Below are 18,424 nucleotides of genomic sequence, written 5' to 3'. Positions count from 1 at the left end.
TTGTTAGAAAATAAAATTCAGAAGCTAGAAATTCACAATTTATACAAAGAAGCAACTGAGGAAGGGAGCAGGGTTTAAGCATCTAGTGGCCTGTTCACTCCTATTTCACACTTCCCAAATTCTTGGTTATAGAATTGAAATCACCAAATCATTCAAGTTTATTGGGATTCTGTTGCTGTTCAGTTGTTAAGTCGTATCCAACTCTTTGCAATGCCATGGAGTGTAGCACGCCAGGCTTCTCCATCCTCCACTATTTCCCAGAATTTGCTCAAATTCATGTCCATTGAGTCGGTGATGCTATATTGTTTTTGTTATTCAGTCACTAAGCCATGTCCAATTTTACCAGGGAGCAATTCACTTGGTTCAATAACATTTTCTGAAAACACAAACACACTTCTAAGAGAAGCGTGGCATGTTGGTGGTTCACACCCTTGTGTCAGTTCACTGCCATTTGGGGAAAAATAGCCGAGAACAGCTGCCAAGGGGAAATGTCTCTTCAGCACAGTCGAGGCAACCTCGAGTGTGATGGGGTTCAGGGCCCATAAGCACACCCAGGGCCGGAGAAAGTCTGAAAAGGTCAAACACAACATGAGGCAGGCAAAATGCCAGATATCAGTCACCCCAAACCAGGAACCGCACCCGATACCTCACGGTCAGCAGACCCCAGCCTCAGGCCTCACGCAGTCTCACACCGGGACTATCACCACTCCAGAGTACCATGACCAAATAGACCGAACGAGGAACCGTCACCTGCAAAAATACTCCCAGTGGGAAACGGCATCCTAAAACTCCACACAACCCGTCTCAGAAATGTTTGTATCTGTTGATATCGTCAGGGGCAGCCTACATTTAAAATGCACTCTTGAAAAGGCAGACCAGTTCTGATCAAAGGCCTTCCTCTTGGGGCTTCCCTGGTGGCTCAGTGGTTAAGAATCCTCCCTGCAATGCAAGGAACATTGCTTCAGTCCCTGGCCAGGGAGCTGAGATCCCACATACCCCAGAGCAACTAAGCCTGCACCCCACAACTAGAGAGTCTGCACGCAGCAACTAAGACCCAACACAGTCAAAATATTTTTAAATACATTTTTTAAAAAGGCCTTCCTCTTTACTATGCTTAAAGCAAAGACTGAACAGATAGGTGAACTATGCTAATATCACACAACCTATTTGAGCCTCCATCCCTTCTACGACAAGTCAATGTCTGGGCCTCAGAGGGTTTTCCTACATCTGGCCAGCCGTTCTGCAGAGATGTTGCCTCAGTTACACGTCTGGTCCCCAAGGCCACATTCCATTGGGAGTGAAGGGAGGTAAACCCCCTAGTGGGAGTCCCCAAACAGATCCCCAAAGTCAAAGATTCCAAACTCATTCATCCTCAGACACACCACACCAGTCTACCTCAAGGGAGACTGATAATTAAAAGCAAATTGCAGAGTATGACTGTCATTTCCCTGAACAACGACCACAGGAGTGTCACCGTAAAACAGACTCGGAGCCAGCCTGCCTGCAAAGGAGTAGCCGTGTGACTGAGGCCAGTCACATAACCTTCCTGGGCATCAGTTTATGAGTGGGTCCCTCCAGTGGGTAGGTGGGAGAACTCCATGAGTAATATGTGGAGTTTTGAGAACAATACCCAGTACCTGTTAGCCAGCATTTAGTAGCACAAACCCTCCACTTAAAGGAGGAAATCTTCTCATCTGTTATACAAGAGGGGAAAACAGAGATCCGTGTTGCTTTGAATCCATTATCCCGGGCAAATCAAGTGTCAATTCTGACAGAGTGGAGTATTTTCCCTCTCTTAGATTTCTCTTAAAACAAAACAAAACTTTGCTTTAACCATGTTTATTGTTCTCTCCAGACCCACTAATGTTTCCTATGCCTCACAGATGATTGATATATAGAAAAATGTGTTCATAGGGAACTACTCCATTTGAGCGGAAGAGGACCTTAAGCTTACAGACTCTCAAAGCTGGGGAACTCACCACTCACACAGCAGCTCTTTGCCTTGCTGGAGACTTCCCACCTCTTCCTGCTCTTACCTTTTGGGAACCTGTAACCGAATCCATACAGCTGACCCTTGATCAACACAGTGGGTAGAGGTGCTAGCCCTCTGCATAGCCAGAAGTCCATGTATAATTTATAATCCACTCCCTGTATAGACATCATTGGATTCAACCAGTTGTGCAATGGCACCCCACTCCAGTACTCTTGCCTGGAAAATCCCATGGATGGAGGAGCCTGGTAGGCTGTAGTCCATGGGGTCGCTAAGAGTCGGACACGACTGAGCGACTTCACTTTCACTTTTCACTTTCATGCATTGGAGAAGGAAATGGCAACCCACTCCAGTGTTCTTGCCTGGAGAATCCCAGGGACAGGGGAGCCTGCTGGGCTGCCGTCTCTGGGGTCGCACAGAGTCGGACACGACTGAAGCGACTTAGCAGCAGCAGCAGCAGCAGTACAATAGTATTTACTACAGAAAAACATCCATGCGTAAGTGGACCCATGAAGTTCAAACCTGTGTTGTCCAATGGTCAACCACACTGCCAGAGAACCCTGATGCTTGCTGGGACGGCAATGACAACAGAACTGGATTATAGTTGGGAGAACGTTAAGCCTTTAGTGTGAACCTCACAACACCTCTGATAAATACAGTACATATTACTCCATCTCTGGCAAAACAAGGGGGCAGAGGTGGGCTGAGAAAGTTTAAGTGACCCGGTCCACTCTTCCTCTGAAACTGCAGAGTCAGGGCTGGAGCCCAGGCCTCCTAACTCCGAGGCAGGGCTTCAGTCCATCGTCACCCACTTTCCCATTCAGAACTGTGACATGCCCACGTTACCCTCTCTGTGTGATGGATAACGTCAGTTCTCCCAGCCCTTCCTGCTTATTCTGCCCGGGTAATTCATTATGAGTGGGCAGTGGTAGTTTTTCCAACATACGAACTTGTTAGTTTAATCAGGAAGCCAAAAGCATAACAGGAAAAGCTGTCACACATCACATATTCATTAGAACTTTACAAACTCTGATCTAAATCTCTAACACCTAGAGGAATGACTAGCTAATAACCAGCTCCATCTCCACTGCCAGGCTAAACAATGAATATGTTACCTAGTTATTTTTTCCCAAGGACATCAGCCATTCACCTGTTATTGTCTTCTGGAAATCATATGTAATATGAAACTGAGATCACATTAGTTAAAACTTTTAGTTATGGTGATGGAATCAGCTGTAAGAGTGCAGTAAGATCATTTAACACAAGTAGGCTGTTGAGGACAGAGCTATCGCCCACAGAGAAGAGCAGCAACTCACAACGGAGTAGGAATCTGCCATGTCCTGAGCTGGTTTCTGAGAGGCTGTACTTTCTGTTTCAGCTCTGATCACCGTAACAGTTAACACAGTTGACATGAGAAGTGGGGAAGGGAGAACGTAAATACCATATCCATTTCCACCCCCCATAAACTGCAATGTCTCCAGAAAGGCTCAGGCTACCTTCCTATAGCAATGTGGTCCTCCATACTCGTCAGCTGTCTTTGGGATGCTGGCTTTGAGCTGACAGCGAAGCACCTCACCTCACACTGGGGGTGGGGAAACAGGGTGCTGTGAATCAAGCTGCCTGCCTCGTGGGGCAAGGAAAGGGGCTGTGGCCACCAGCCCCAGGGAAGCTGATGCAAACAGCCAGGCGTTTCCACCAGCACGTGGGTCTCATATCAGAACTGCAAAGCAACCTCCACCGCTGCTCCCAGGAAACTCCTTCCAGGTGGAAGGTTTCTTTCCAGGCTCTGTTATGACTTTTCTAAGCCTATGGCATCACATTTTACCCTCAGCAAACAGGGAGAAGGTTTCAGCCCCATCCTGATGAACAAAGCCACATTAATAAAACATTCCTGGGTCCATTAATTCAAATAAATATTTAAGCACCAAGGTGGCAGGTGCCAAGACAGATACATGGACAATTCAGATACAGTTCCCGGGCCTCCGAGGCACCAGGCCAAGTGGACCAGCACCTCTCAATGCGGGGCCACCTCTCCTCAGCGCTCTGGGATCACACACAGTGCCTTTGTTGGGAGCATCTATTAAACCATCTGTGAGACCCACTGGCACTACAGGGATGGCAACTGAGACCCTCCTTAAAGAGATGTCAGAACAGTGGTGTAAGAAGCCAAGCCCTAAATATTCCCTGGCTATCCCACGCCCAGCCAGGGCTTGACTGACACAAGTAATGGGCAGTCAACATCCACATGACTGGAAAACGATGGATTACGCTTACCAGACATTCTAGGTTGGAGTATAATCCGATGACATGGCAGAGCAGAAAGATCAGCTGGGCGGGGCCACGTCATCTGGGTTCTAATGCCTGGCACAGAAGTGTGACCCTCATTAAGTCCCTACCTAACTTCTCAGCGAGGCTCACTACATTTATTCCTGCTGACCCCAGTACATCATCGTCTTTCCTTTTTTTTAAAAAAAATTAATATATTGCAGTTTTTTTAAGTATAGAGGAGTTAGAGCAGACATCTGTATCTTCAAAACACAGTTAACATTTTATAGCCTATTCCTACTCACCTTGGATTTTTTAAAAAATAAATTTAATATTACCATTGAGTGTTCCATCCCCCTGTAATTGCCCACCCTCTAACCCCCAAAGAATAGCCAATATTGACAGTGGAGAGTTCCCTCACACCCATGTCAATAGCCAGGAACACAAAAATATAAATGCAGAAATGCACAATATCTGGGGCTGTATACTTTAGACAAATGGTAGCAGATACATTGTTGTTCAGTCGCTCAGTCTTGTCTGACTCTTTGCGACTCCATGGACTGCAGTGCTCCAGGCTTCCCTGTCCCTCCACCATCTCCCGGGGCTTGAGCATATACTATATACTACATAATTTTACTTTTCCTACTCATAATTGGTGTTTATCCTTTTTGATACAAGTAGATCTGCTTCACTCATTTCAGTATACCACCGCACGTGGGACCATTATTTATCTCCTCTCCTACTGGTGGGTCTACATAAGTGTTTGTTCACATATTAACTCAGCGAGTATTACTCAGAATCTACTGGTTGTGCCATATACTATGCAGGCATTGGAGACTTAAAGAGAAATGATACAATTTTCACATTCAGGGCAAAGATAAAGAGCTCCCTTGTAGAAACGCCAAGGTTGGGGGAATCTCGCCGACTATGCCAGCAGTCAGTTGGATATTTATGTTTAGAGCTCAGGAAGGGAGCGAAGGCTTAAGAAATGAGCCTAGAGGTCTTATGTTTACAGGTTGAAGGTGAAGCTACGAGAGCAGATGAGTCGGCCAAGGGCACACATGTGACTAGTCAACCCACAGCCATGCGAGATGAAAAAAGACTACAGTTTTTATGCCACTAAATATTGGGGTGGTTTGTATGCAGAAAAACAGATAACCAAACAAGAGATCCCTCTACCAGTAACCCCAAACCAGACTAACTGGGAGTGGTGGCCTCTACGGCAGGCCATGCTGGAGACCCACAGCAACAGCACAGCGGGCATGCCTGTGTGTGCAACAGCTGCAAACAATGCAACAACCAGGCTGCGCCATTACCCAACCCCACGCAGTCCTGTGGCCAGGGACACATCCTAGCTGTTAGCTTTCCCCCTACATCCTGAGAGTGTGTCCTTAAGCTACAGCTAGGTAGGGTTCTGACGTCTGCCCCATCACACCCCACAGCGTCCCTGGGAAACTCCCGTGGATACAAAGCATCTTAGACACTGCATTATCAAGTGGAATGTTAGAAGAATCATATGCTTGTCTGCGTGTGTCCACCGTCTCTACACACATCAGCAAAACCCTCCAAATGAACGTGCAAGAGTAGCAACAAATAAGCCAGGTGTTCACTAGGTAGGGTGAGGGCTGGAGATGCCTTTTCTGGGGAGGTAAGGCCTCCTGTGTGGAAAGCACAGCTGATGCGAGGTGCAGGAAAACCAAAATGGAAGAGGAGAAAAATGTCCTCAAAAACCAGCAACACAGAGGAGAACATGCCAACGGCCACGGGAGCAGGTGGGCTGGGTGCCGCCAGACTCAGAGGGGCAGGGATTCTGTTCCCACAAAGATAAGAAGGCCTTATGGCAGTAGTGACATCTGAGCAAAGATGTGAAGGCCGTGCAAGATTTGAGCACGCAGAGGCAGGGAGTATCAGGAAGAGACCCACACGCAGGACACGCAGCAGGCGGTGTGGGTGAGGGGACCCTGCTGTAAGGCTGGCTGTGGATTGGGGGTACAGAGGAAGGCAGAGGAAAAAGGCTGGACTGAGGAGCACGCTGCACACCCATTGCAAGAGCAGAGGACTTCGAGCTGTCGGAAGCGACTGAAAGCTTCTGAGCCAGATAAAGGTGAGATCAGATCTGAGTCTCAGCAAACTTCACTCGGCAGATACGTTGGGAACAGCGGCCACACGCATCAGAAAAAGAAGTGATGTGGAGTCCACGTGTCAGCCCCACAGACACGCTTAAACACAGGTGGCCGCACCAGTGAAAACTCGAGATGAAGTATTTTTCAAGGGACTTTAAAATCATTAAAACAAAAATTTTGTTCCTTTCTGTGGAACTCCAGGTTAGCTTATTAGGAATAAAATAGGACAATGCAATTTTTCAATCTACATTTTTACATATCTTCTTGCATAACCCTTTAGCTTACCCTCACTTCAAGGACCAGCTCAAGCCTGTATTTCAGAAATTACTAAATTTCTCCAGTTGCCTGGATTATGCATTTGAGCACAAGGCATTTAAAATGCATGCATTTGTGTATGTATAATTTATATCCCCCATCTTCCAAAAATGATTTGTAGCAAAGTAATTCATTTCATACTGTCTTTTCCAGTCACTGTTTTGCATATCTATCTTATCTACATTATAAACTTCTTTTGAAGAAGGGCTGTATATTATACATCTTTGGTTCTTTCAAAATTCTCAATTCAGTAGAGGCATATGCTAGTGCCTGACAGATTGTTGATTGATTTCTATTGTTCCCTTTCTTGGTACTATTTTGGAGAAAAATTCTGATGTCCATTATTCCTGGCTAATCTTTATTATTCCTGTCCATTACATCTAGCAAAAGTAATCTTTCAGAAGACTTACCAGTTTCCTACTATTTTTTTTTAGAGTTTATCAAAAGCTCAAGTTATAGAAACCTTATTCAAGTGTTAGAAATACAAAAAGAAAACCCAAGTTTCTCCTCTGAAGGAACCTAACAAAGGGTGTTCATGGAAGACAGACTTCAGGGCTGCCCGAGAGAACAAAGCCGTTGCTGCTGACAGGGTGATGTAGACCGAACGTTTGTGTCTCCCTTAAATTCGTATGTTGAAACCTAATTCCATTGTGATGGTGTTTGAAGGTAGGACCTCTAGGAGGTCATTAGGTAATGAGGGTGGAGCCCCATGCACAGGATTAGTGCCCTTATAAGAGGCTAAAGAGCCCAGAGTTCTCCCCTTCCACCATCGGAGGACACAGAGAGAAGATGGCCATCCACGAACCAAGAAGCATCCCTGACCAGATGCTGCGTGCGCCCCTGCCTTGATTATGGACTCACAGCCTCTACAACAAGGTGAAATGGATTTCTGTTGTTTAAAAGCCACTTAATCTATGGTGTTCTATTACAACAGCCCAAAGGGACACAGATTCCAGGAAACAACAGCTATGAGACAGTAACTAAATCCCTTATTAGGTTTGTCTCCACATCGATCTAGAATTCAACAAGCAATATTCATAGGCTCTACAGTCATCATTTGCAGAAAACCAGGAAATCGCCACCACCCCACCATGGGTGGGTTACTGTTCCTGCTACTGATGCTGCCCTTTCCTTTTTTTATTTGACTTTTAAGGCAATTTTCTTAAACCAAGGTCTCAAAATGTAATGTTTAAAATCAAAGCAGAGTAGTTCCGTAGCCTTGTAGGTACTGAAGTCTTCCTACAACTGACCTGGCGTGTGTTACAATGCAGCACAGGGAAGCTACTACCTCTTGGGTCCATTCAGGAAGAACCTCATTGTACCACTTCACTTATGACATGGTCTCACATCCTCCTGGGGTATCAAGTGAGGCTTCTCTTTATCAATGTTCAAACAAGCTGTGTTCTAAGTTCTAAGTCTAGAACTCAAAATTCACATTTTCCATAGAAACCATCCTAGAAGTGAGAGGTTCCCAAGACAGCTCACACAGCCCATATGCTCCAAATAGAGTAAAGACGTTTCTATGAGGAAGTGCATTCAAATTACATATCAGCAGGTGTGCTTGGGTATACATGCGCCGCCAGGATGGGAATTTTTCGTAAGAACTCCACCTATGTTTGTGAGGACATCACAGTCACTTGCCACTTGGACAAAGAAAACTGGATGAGGTCCTATCCTATCATTTAAATGCACCGGAGGTTTATAAAGGAATTGTTAAAGTGGCAGCCTATCTTACAGTGGGGCTTCCCAGGTGGCACTAGTGCTAAAGAACCTGCCTGCCAATGCAGGAGATGTAAGAGACGGAGTTCAAGCCCTGGGTCGGGAAGACTCCCTGGAGGAGGAAATGGCAACCCACTCCAGTATTCTTGCCCGGAGAATCCCATGAACAGGGGAGCCTGGCCGGCTATGGTCCATAGGACTGCAGAGAGTCAGACACGGCTGAAACAGTTTAGCATACACGCACTATCTTATAGCAGCTTTGATTAATCGAGTATTTAGTATATGAACATTGTGCATTCCCCTCCTACACTCAGGGTGATAGGAACTCTGTTTTCCAAGTCCTTTAACACCTTATCTGTAAAGTGTCCTAGGGCATTTACAAATCTTACTCATAGTCCACTTATTTGCATACGCCTTGCAACTCAGTCACCACAAGTATTAGAAAGCTATCATCACCATTTGAAGATGGCGCCTCCTAACAGTCAACATACATGAATCTCATCCCTTAATCCTTACAATCATCCCACAAATGGGTAGACTCAGAAGGTAAGGGATATACCTGAAACAAAAGGCAAGGGACAGCCCCAGAAAGTGTTAGCTGCTCAGTCGTGTCCAACTCTTTGCGACCCCATGAACTGTAGCCTGCCAAGCTCTTCCATCCACGGAATTTCCTAGGCAAGAATATTGGAGTAGGTTGCCATTTCCTTCTCCAGGGGATCTTCCTGACACAGGGATCGAGACTTCAACCCAAATCAGCCTACTATTTTGCCTTCTTTCCATCACTCCAGGCTGCTTCTCTCCTTGTGCAGGAGTCTCTCGGGGCACACAGGTACTCATTTGTTTATCAAATGAGCCCCATGCCTTAGAGCCACCTGACATATCACCAGCCCCCAGTACCTACAACTCAGTACTCACCCCCCAGTCCGGCTTCTATTCAGTGCCTGCCTGTAGCTTCTTCAGATCTAAACTCCCATTTACATACAGGTTTGTACTGAAATTTTCCCAAAGCTTTTAATACTAACACACTGAAAGGAAAAGAGGGGGAAATGAGACTATACAAGTCAAGGGTTTGGCCAAGGGGATGATGATGTATTGAAGCCATCCTCAAAAGTCGAGGAGAAACTGGGGACCTACTCAGGTCAGCCCCATCAGGACCTGTCACTGGAATTACAGCCAAACCCTCTGCCAGTAGACTTGGGCTATTTTAGGCCTGTTACTTCATAAAACTCTAGCATCTGCTATGCTTCTCCAGGTTTCTAATTTCAGCTGCAAAGACAGAGTCCAGGAAATGAGGCAGACACATCCAAGGGTCTGCAGAAACAAAGAGAAGAATCCAAATGAATAACTGCCTGCCTTGAAAAGATTTCAAATAAGAGGCTCAGAAGATAGAAAAGGTTAGAAGAAAGAAATGACAGATAAGCAGAGCCACAGCCCTAAGCTGAAATTCAGAAGAATCATGAAATCATAAAACCAAGAAACAGTGATGGGAGAGGCATTGAGGGAATGACTGAGTCTTGCATTTGAAAAATGAGGAGTCTACAAAGGTTACATGACAAACCCTAGGTCACACAGCTAAATGGGAAGGGAGATGAGAGTATGGAGTTCCTGCTTCTGGGCATTGTTCTAACAAACCTCAGGAAAGCAGAACATGTGTGAAACCCATAACTTTGACTGATTCAGTTTTTAATGAAAAAGCATCCTGTCTACACAACAAAAGAGTTATAAAGGTGCCATGGAAACCATGAGGTTCCTGGAAGAAGTTAGTCAAATGGTTAACTGGGCCATAACTTTCAGGTTCTCCAAAGGGGTGATATTCAATTTCTTAAAAGGCCACTGTCACTAGGAACACCTTTGACATACGGGAGCTCAAAATGAAATTAAGAAAGGCGTTAGAAATGATCCCGTTTTAAGTAGGAACCGAACACATCAAGGAGACACTCTAGTGTTAGTTAACTTACTGCATCACTGAATAAATGTCAAGACTGTTGGGCTCCAAAAACACTTTAAGAATTTCAAAGCCTAAATAAGCATGACATAAAATTCAAAATCCATAAAGGAAAAAGACTGACAGATATGCCATTCCTTTTAAAGATTCTCCGTAAACAAATTTAAAAACAAATGATAGTTAAGAAACATGCGCAAATGTACAAAGAAAGGTTTAGTATCTTACTCTCCGAGCTCCTATAAATCAGGAACAAAATACATAAACAACCTTTCTAAAGACCAAGAGTTGATAACTAGTGAGAAGCTGCTGTGTAACATGGGGAGCCCAGCCCAGCACTCTGTGACGACCTAGAGGGGTGGGATGGGGGGGTGGGGAGGCTCAAGATTATATGATTATGACTGATTCATGCTGATGTATGGCAGAGACCGGAGAAGGCAATGGCACCCCACTCCAGTACTCTTGCCCGGAAAATCCCATGGACGGAGGAGCCTGGTAGGCTGCAGTCAATGGGGTCGCTAAGAGTCGGACACGACTGAGCGACGTCACTTTGACTTTTCACTTTCACGCATTGGAGAAGGAAATGGAAACCCACTCCAGTATTCTTGCCTAGAGAATCCCAGGGATGGGGGAGCCTGGTGGGCTGCTGTCTATGGGGTTGCACAGAGTCAGACACGACTTAAGCAATTTAGCATGGCAGAGACCACCAAACACTGTAAAGCAATTCTCCTCCAGTTTAAAAAAAAAAAAAGTGAATCAACATATGAAAAGATATTCATCCTTAACCTTGATTTAAGAAATGGCCATTAAACAGCAACATACCATTTTTTTAACCTACAAGTTTTGCAAAATATTAAGACTGGTTAACACTAAAAGGTAAGGAAATAGCCACATTCAACGCTGTTGACAGAATAACAAAATGGGTTAAACCTGGAGGGCAACTTAACCCAGGTGGACAAGTCTGGTCAAGTCTAGGAGTCTCTCCTACAAAAGGACTCACCTGGAGATGAAGTAAATAAATAAGGATATTAACTGCAGGATGGTTTGCAGTTGTACAAATTGAGAATTGGCCTAAATTTCCATCAGTCATGGCGTGGAAACATACTGCACAGTCGTTCGTGTGACTAATATGTGGTAGCAGGCTAACACGCTTGCTTTGGAAAGATAGTCAGGGCATATTAAATGAAAACATTACACAACACATACAGGATGATCCTTGTTTTGTTTTTTAAAAATGGCTCTATGGCCAGGTGGTTTGTGCATGCAAAAGGCAAGTCTGAAAAGCTTATAGCAAAACCTAACAGTTATCTCCAATTGAGTGGGATTATAAGAAGGAAGGAGACAATGTGTTAGGAAGAAAAGTAGTAAGATCAGGGATGATCATTATTTTCTCTGTTGTTTTCTGCACCTTCCTAATTTTCCATAATACTCAAAGAGTTCTTTTGCATTGAGAGAAAATTCAATGAAAATACTAAAAATTTCATAATGAAATATATAGAAAAAGGTGGTGCATTGTGAAGGGAAGGAAGAAGCCATCTAGGAGAAAATGACAGAGGTGGCCCTCAATCTATACTACTGCCCCATGGGACCATTTATTAAAAAAAAAAATCTGTAAGCAGATAAATGTTTTATTTCCATCAGAGATTTAACACAGACTGAGTACTCAGATGTTCTTAGAACTCCTCACCCACACACCTGGCACATAACACACAATGCCCATGATATGATACTGACTCTATTAGGCCACCAGAAACTAAAGCCAGGACATACTGCCCATGGACCTGCTCAGTAATAAAAACCTCTAAGCTTTAAACACTTTTTATACAACATTTCTCACAGCAAGACTGTCTGCAGTGCCCCTTTCACCAGAGTACTCGACCGTGTACTCATAACATGGCTGTTACGGCTCCTACATGAACCGCCTTCATAGGCTTCGTATTTTCACACATCCTCAGGGATGTTCCATCTTTAGTGAGAATGGAATTACTTGGAAGTCAGAGGTATGAGTCAGCCCCAAATTTAGCAAACAAGGTAGGTCAGTATCACCCACCTCCCAATCCTAGTTACTTCTGGAGCCAGGCTGTACTGGTACCAGGTGTGTGGGTGAAGAGTTCTAAGAACATCAGAGTACTCAGTCTGTGTTAAATCTCTGATGGAAATAAAACATTATCTGCTTACAGAATTTTTTTTTTAATAAATGGTCCCATGGGGCAGTAGTATAGATTGAGGGCCACCTCTGTCATTTTCTCCTAGATGGCTTCTCCCGTCCCTCCTGGTCAACAATTCAGAACCTTGGGAAATACTTTTTTTTCCCTCATCTTCCAGTCTCTAAGATGATGAAGTAATCTGGAACACTTCTAAGAGTGAAAGGAAGCCCCTGTAATAGTAAGTTGATGCATATGAAATGACCACATGTGATCACTTTTGACCAACAGAAAGGCAGTTTCACATGATTCACCTATGCCAGGCCAGTAGGTATAAACCAGCCATCTCTGGCGCAAACAAAGAGATGTGATCAGCCAGCACCTAAGCCACACCAGACCCTTTCCCACCTGCTTCCCTCACCACCTCTCCCCTTTCCCCATCTGAATCATTTTGGTCCAGGCATCCTTTCCCTTTAAACTAAGACTGACAAGTGCTACGGTCTCCTTGCTTTCAATCTCTCTCCTCTCTGACCCAGCCTACCAATAGCTAGGAGATCCCCCTACCTGAAACCCAAGTCGGCCCTTCACTCCTTGTTAGAGAAGGACCAGTAGTTAAGCCTCCTGCAGGTTGTTATTCGAGGCCCTCGGTGCTCTCTGACCACTATCTCCACTCTCCTTCAGTCTGACCTTTACGAGCCACCCACTAACCTGTTATTAGTTGGTCCACTCTACGTAAGTGCAAGTCCTTCGCCACTGACCTCATTCACACTGAACATCCTTAAAAATTGAATTCCCTGCACCCTTGCTTTGAATTCCTGCTTCCTGTCCTGTTCTGGTCTCCTCTCCATAATCTCTAACTTTGCATTTGCCCAGGGGCCCAACATTGGAGTCTATGACGGCTTCTCAGAAGCTTGGCTACCATATACCCCCAGCTCTGGCCAATGTCTGCTCTCAGCTCCTCTAGGAGACCCCGCTAAGCCAGCCCGGTCCCTGCAGCCGCAGCTGGCGCCCACCCAGGGGCTGTGGGATCAGGGAACTGTCCCTGCACATGCCGTCCGCCAGTCCAATGGAACTACCCCGTTTCTTGAGAAAGCCCTGGATTTTCAAAATAACCAAATATGATTCCCTCTTCCTGGAATGCTCCACCCTCCCCTATCTTATCTTCCTGTAATCCTCCCCATCCTTCATGACTTCAGCCTTCTCTGACTTTCCTCCCACATCCATTCCCACAGACATACCAGTACAACCTGGCTTGTCCCAGGGCTGCTCATATGCTTACATCAACCAGACAGGAGGCGCCATAAAAGCAATCTTAACCACTCTTTTGATTCCCAGACATACTCCACTACCTGGTTCACTGAAAGCGCTCAATGAAGACATATTTAGTTGTACTGATAAAATGTGTTTGGTCCATGTGTAAATTATACGATGGCTTGAACACAACTAGAAGTTTCAAAACTTCTTGGGCTATAGCAGTGTGGTTAGGATAGTTCTTGCCAATAATAGGTAAACATGTAAATTCTGATATTTTTCTTAAGACTCATTCATCACTTTATAGCAGCAGAATATAGGGCTTATTTTCCAGGCAATAAGCATGATGGATTTGTAGACATAAGAGGCAAAAAGTTTTAGGGTCCATATTAGGTACTGTCAAATGACACAAACCAATCACTGGGGAGGGAGAGTAACCTCCAATACAAGTCCCAAGCCTAGCAAAGTCTAGAGGCAAGTCACTGACAGCTCATGAGGCAGCGTCAGGTGCCAAAGGACTCACTGACAACAAAGAAACCAGGGCAGTAGATCACAGACCCTGCTGCAACCGGGATTCAAGTGAAACTGAGAGAGAGCAGCGAAAGCAACATGAAACTGAAGCCAACACAACCTGGGATTGGCAAAGGAGAGTCAGCAGCTGGGAAACTGATACTCAGCCCTAAACAAAGGGGAAGCTACACAGTTTTTGCCCAAGAGGCTAGAGGTGTGAGCCAGGAAAGGACAAGACTAACTAGCCCCATTGAAGTCCAGGCAGGAGACCACCTATCAAGATCAGAGTAAATGATTCCCTGCGAAATCAGTGACTGTTTCCTCTACAATGTAATTTGCTTGTAACTAACATTCTCCATCAAACAGGACAGCTTGTGGGTTTATTTATGGGTATGTGCATACATGCTCAGTTGCTAAGTCAAATCCAACTCTTTGTGACCCTAATGGACTGTAGCCCACCAGGCTCCACTGTCCACAGGATTTCCCAGATAAGAATACTGGAATAGGAAGCCATTCCCTTCTCCAGGGGATCCTCCTGACCCAGGGACCAAACTCACGTCTCCTGCTCTGGCAGGTCGATTCTTTATCACTGAGCCACCAGGGAAGCCCACTTAGGGGTATACTTTAATAGTTCATATTCAGAGTTTTGGAGACACTGCATTGCTTGAAACACAACTTCCCCATTCTGTTTCCATTTAATCCATTTTCTCTAGCCACGGGCACAATACATATTCCAACATGTCTCAATCTGCGTCCCTCGATGAAGTTTGAAGTTGTGCATTTCCAACTTCAGACATTTTCTATTTCCTTATCTTTTATACCTAATGCTCAGAATAAAACCAACTGAAATAAGGACAGGAAAAAAACAAAAGCCTACCTGAAACAGAAAATGCAGTCAGGCTGTAATGGGAAATGGATTTGGACAGGTAAGAATGGGCAGATGAGGGAGGCTTCTCAGAACTGGAGGCTGTTAGAGGCTCCAGAACAGATCAGTGACATGTGAGGACCATGCTTCGGGACTGGTTGTCCAGCAAGAGCGATTCACAGCAGAGGCCAAGAAAGACACAGAGAACAGAAGTTTGACCGGGTGTGTTTCCTTCTACTCCCAAAGGCTGCCTTAGATAGAAAGTCACCAGCCTTGTTTCTTTGGTGAGTAAAATGCAGGTCACTCCTGAGATTTTCACCTCCAAGGGTTCATCCCCAAACACAATGCCCTTACCTCAGGTGAGACGTTCTTGATCACAGGTGGTCCTGACCCCCAGGAGGCATTTGGTGAGGTCTACAGACGTTTGGGCCTAAGCTTTGAGCTGCTATGTGCCTTCACAGAATGGTTAGCTGAGGAACACAAGACATCTTACAGTTATTTTTCCCCAGCAAACCCAACTGGCTTCAGTGATGCTAATGGGCATCCAACACTGGACACACTAACGTCATCCTCTACCAAAGGGCTACCTACATACTGAGAAGTATTCAACAGGGCCCCAGTGCCTGCCATGAGCTCCTTGGGCTGGCTGAAGACACTGGACACAGGGTCATGGTTCTGGGGTCCAGACACAGACCCTCAGTGTCCATAACCCAGTGAGTGGTCACCTCCCAAACTCAGAGCCAAGATGCATGGCCCAGATGTTTCAGCAAAGCCCTGCCTGGGAACTGAAGGAAGAACTAAAATGACACGCAGGTGTGGTCCACCGACAGCAAGGGAGGAGCAGGTTTTCTCTTGTACGTTAGCACATCTGTTTGGATATTCACTAGAGTAAATTCTTAAATGACTAACTCACAGTTTCACTCTGTCATAGTTAAAGCAAAGTGTTTTATGTGACATCTGCTCTGCTAAATCAGGATCTTGTTTTCTTCTGAGCTGTCGCAATGAAGAGAGAGATGCATGATGCTGGTTCTGCTACTTAAGTGAGGGCTTGAGAGAATGCCTTTTCACACGTGGGAATCCCAACTTCACCGAGCATCTCTGAAGCCTCGTTTACTGTCATGCAACACCAGGCCCACCAACAAGAAAACTTCAGCTCCTGTGCACAGGTGTGGTGGTGTGGTTTAGTCACTAAGTCGTGTCTGACTCTCGCAACCCCATGGACTGCAACCTGCCAGGCTCCTCTGTCAATGGGATTCTCCAGGCAAGAATACTGGAGTGGGTTGCCATTTCCTTCTCCAGGGGATCTTCCCGACCCAGGGATCGAACCTGGGTCTCCTGCATTGCAGGCAGATTCTTCACCAACTGAGTTACAGGAAAAGGTCTGCATGGTATGAAAGGTGCCTACCACCCTCCACCTGCTTCCTTACTCTTCCCCCAAAGCACAGTAATACGAATCGGTTAGACCCAGGATACTGACGGCTACTAGGGCATGCTCACTGTCATCCAAAGGTCACACAGTGCTTCTCCCTCCTCTTCACCTTCTCTCCTCCAGGCCCAGGGATCGGCAAACGGAACCAGAGGTAAAGGCTCCCCAGTGTCAAGCTATCTTTGTTCGCTCCCTCCTGTCTTTGTTTTGCAGAGGACACAAGCAGAGCATGGTAAGACCCCTAGAAAAGGATGTGGTTCAGCGTGAGCTGAGGCCATTTCCACCACTCAAAACTGCAATGCTCCAACCCAGAACTCTGCCTTGGAAGGCACTGGGCTTGGAGCTAATCAACATCTAGTGGAAAGTTGATCAATATTTGACAATTGTTCCTTAAACAGGTTCCAGGGAAGAATATGGATACTCAATGAGACAGTAATCAGGCATCTGTGAGTCCCTGACCATATCATCTCTGTAGCATGTAATCTTTACCTTAAGTCCTAAGGCAATCTTGATTGCCACATGCTACAGCTTAAAAAAACTTTAAAACAAAGAAAAAGAAAAAAGACCCTCTCCAAGTTTTAACCTGGAAAAAGGAAGAGAGAATGTTTAAAGAGAATTCACAGAAGGAAAGCAGCCCAGGAGGAGAAAAGCCAGGTAACACATCGCCCCTGTGGTCCAGTGTTGCAGGGACCCGTTGAGAAGATAGAGATGTAGAGATGGCCACATACTAGGAATACTAAGAGGGAGTGTCTGCAATTAGTAAGAGACCTTGATACAGGGCAAAGGCTACTGTAACTCAGTCTGGCCTGGCTCAGAAGAGAAGATTAGAACTTGGCTGTTCCAAGTTTGGTCCGCACAAGAGGAATAGCATCAGCAACACCTGGAAGCTTGTTCAAAGTGCAGAATCTCCAACTCAGACCCAGTGAATGAGAATCTCTATCTTTAAATATCCCCAGGTGTTCTGCATGCACACTCTAGTTTGAGCTTTTCCCCAAATCGCCAAGGCAAAAGAACCGCATGACCCCACGTCAGCCCATGATTCCCCAAAGGCCTTTCTTTCCTCTCCCCGGTTTCTGCTTCAGCCCATGAGAGACTTTTCTGCCCTCTCCAGGGAGTAATGGAGAGGCAGTCTTTTGTGTTTCTTCAGCCCAAATGCATTCCTCTCGAAGAAGAGGAGTAGCTACTCCCAAGGCCTGGATGTTATCAGCAGGTGGAGTTATTAGGCTCTTGAAACAGACTCTGCCCTCTTGCCCTTCTCTCCTGCCCCACCCGTCCTTGTTTTGTCTGTGCTTAGGACTGCAGGTTCACCTTGGGTATTCAGCAAGCATCCTTCGGTTTGCAGCCCAGGTGAGCTGCTTTGTGGGCTCAGCTATCTTGACATTTTGGCAACGTTGTGACTGCAACAATTTACCAACAGCACTGAATGTGAGAGTAACAGAGTGCTGCCTTGCCATTGCTGAGGCCACCACCTTGGTCCCCATCTCTAACTAGTGTTTTGTGTGGATATTGTCTCAACCCGAACCACGGAGGCTGGGGAGATGCAGACACTGTAGCCGAATCCTCCCTGGAAATGTCAGCATTTCACAGTCTCACTTCTGTTCAAAATCCTCCCCTCTCAATCCTTTTGGTTTTTCTTTATAACGACTCTAGTCAAACTCCTAACAGCTCTTTCTAACATTATAACCAGATGGCTCCTTGAAATCTGGTGGGTCCTCCCTAATAATCTGCTACCAAGAGCATGGAGTCCCAGATGGGTAGAACAACCAGGAAGCATCATTCCAGAACATGTAAGTAAGAACCTCCTTAGTAAAAAGTACCAGTTTAAAAAAAATTTTGTTTTAGTTTAGGTCAGTACCATGAAAGATTATAATTAA

General features: G+C 45.5%; 1 protein-coding gene across 2 annotated transcripts in view; it reads right to left on the bottom strand.

Annotated features, from left to right (window-relative positions):
• Positions 1–18,424, bottom strand: part of MYO5B (myosin VB) — a 331,025-nt gene that overhangs the window by 221,039 nt on the left and 91,562 nt on the right. Inside the window, exon 1 of one of the 2 annotated variants that reach the window (XM_025273191.3) lies at positions 7,944–8,009. The exons of the other annotated variant lie outside the window; for it this stretch is intronic. Coding sequence (XP_025128976.3) covers positions 7,944–7,994 — 51 coding nt within the window. The 5' untranslated portion in view covers positions 7,995–8,009. Of the gene's footprint in view, positions 1–7,943; positions 8,010–18,424 lie in introns of those variants that run through there. 2 annotated transcript variants of the gene reach the window in all.

Source organism: Bubalus bubalis, chromosome 22 (assembly GCF_019923935.1).
Source record: "Bubalus bubalis isolate 160015118507 breed Murrah chromosome 22, NDDB_SH_1, whole genome shotgun sequence".
Classification (NCBI taxonomy): domain Eukaryota; kingdom Metazoa; phylum Chordata; class Mammalia; order Artiodactyla; family Bovidae; genus Bubalus; species Bubalus bubalis.
The sequence above is the reverse complement of the archived record's forward strand: the minus strand, read 5'-3'. Positions and strand labels throughout refer to the sequence as shown.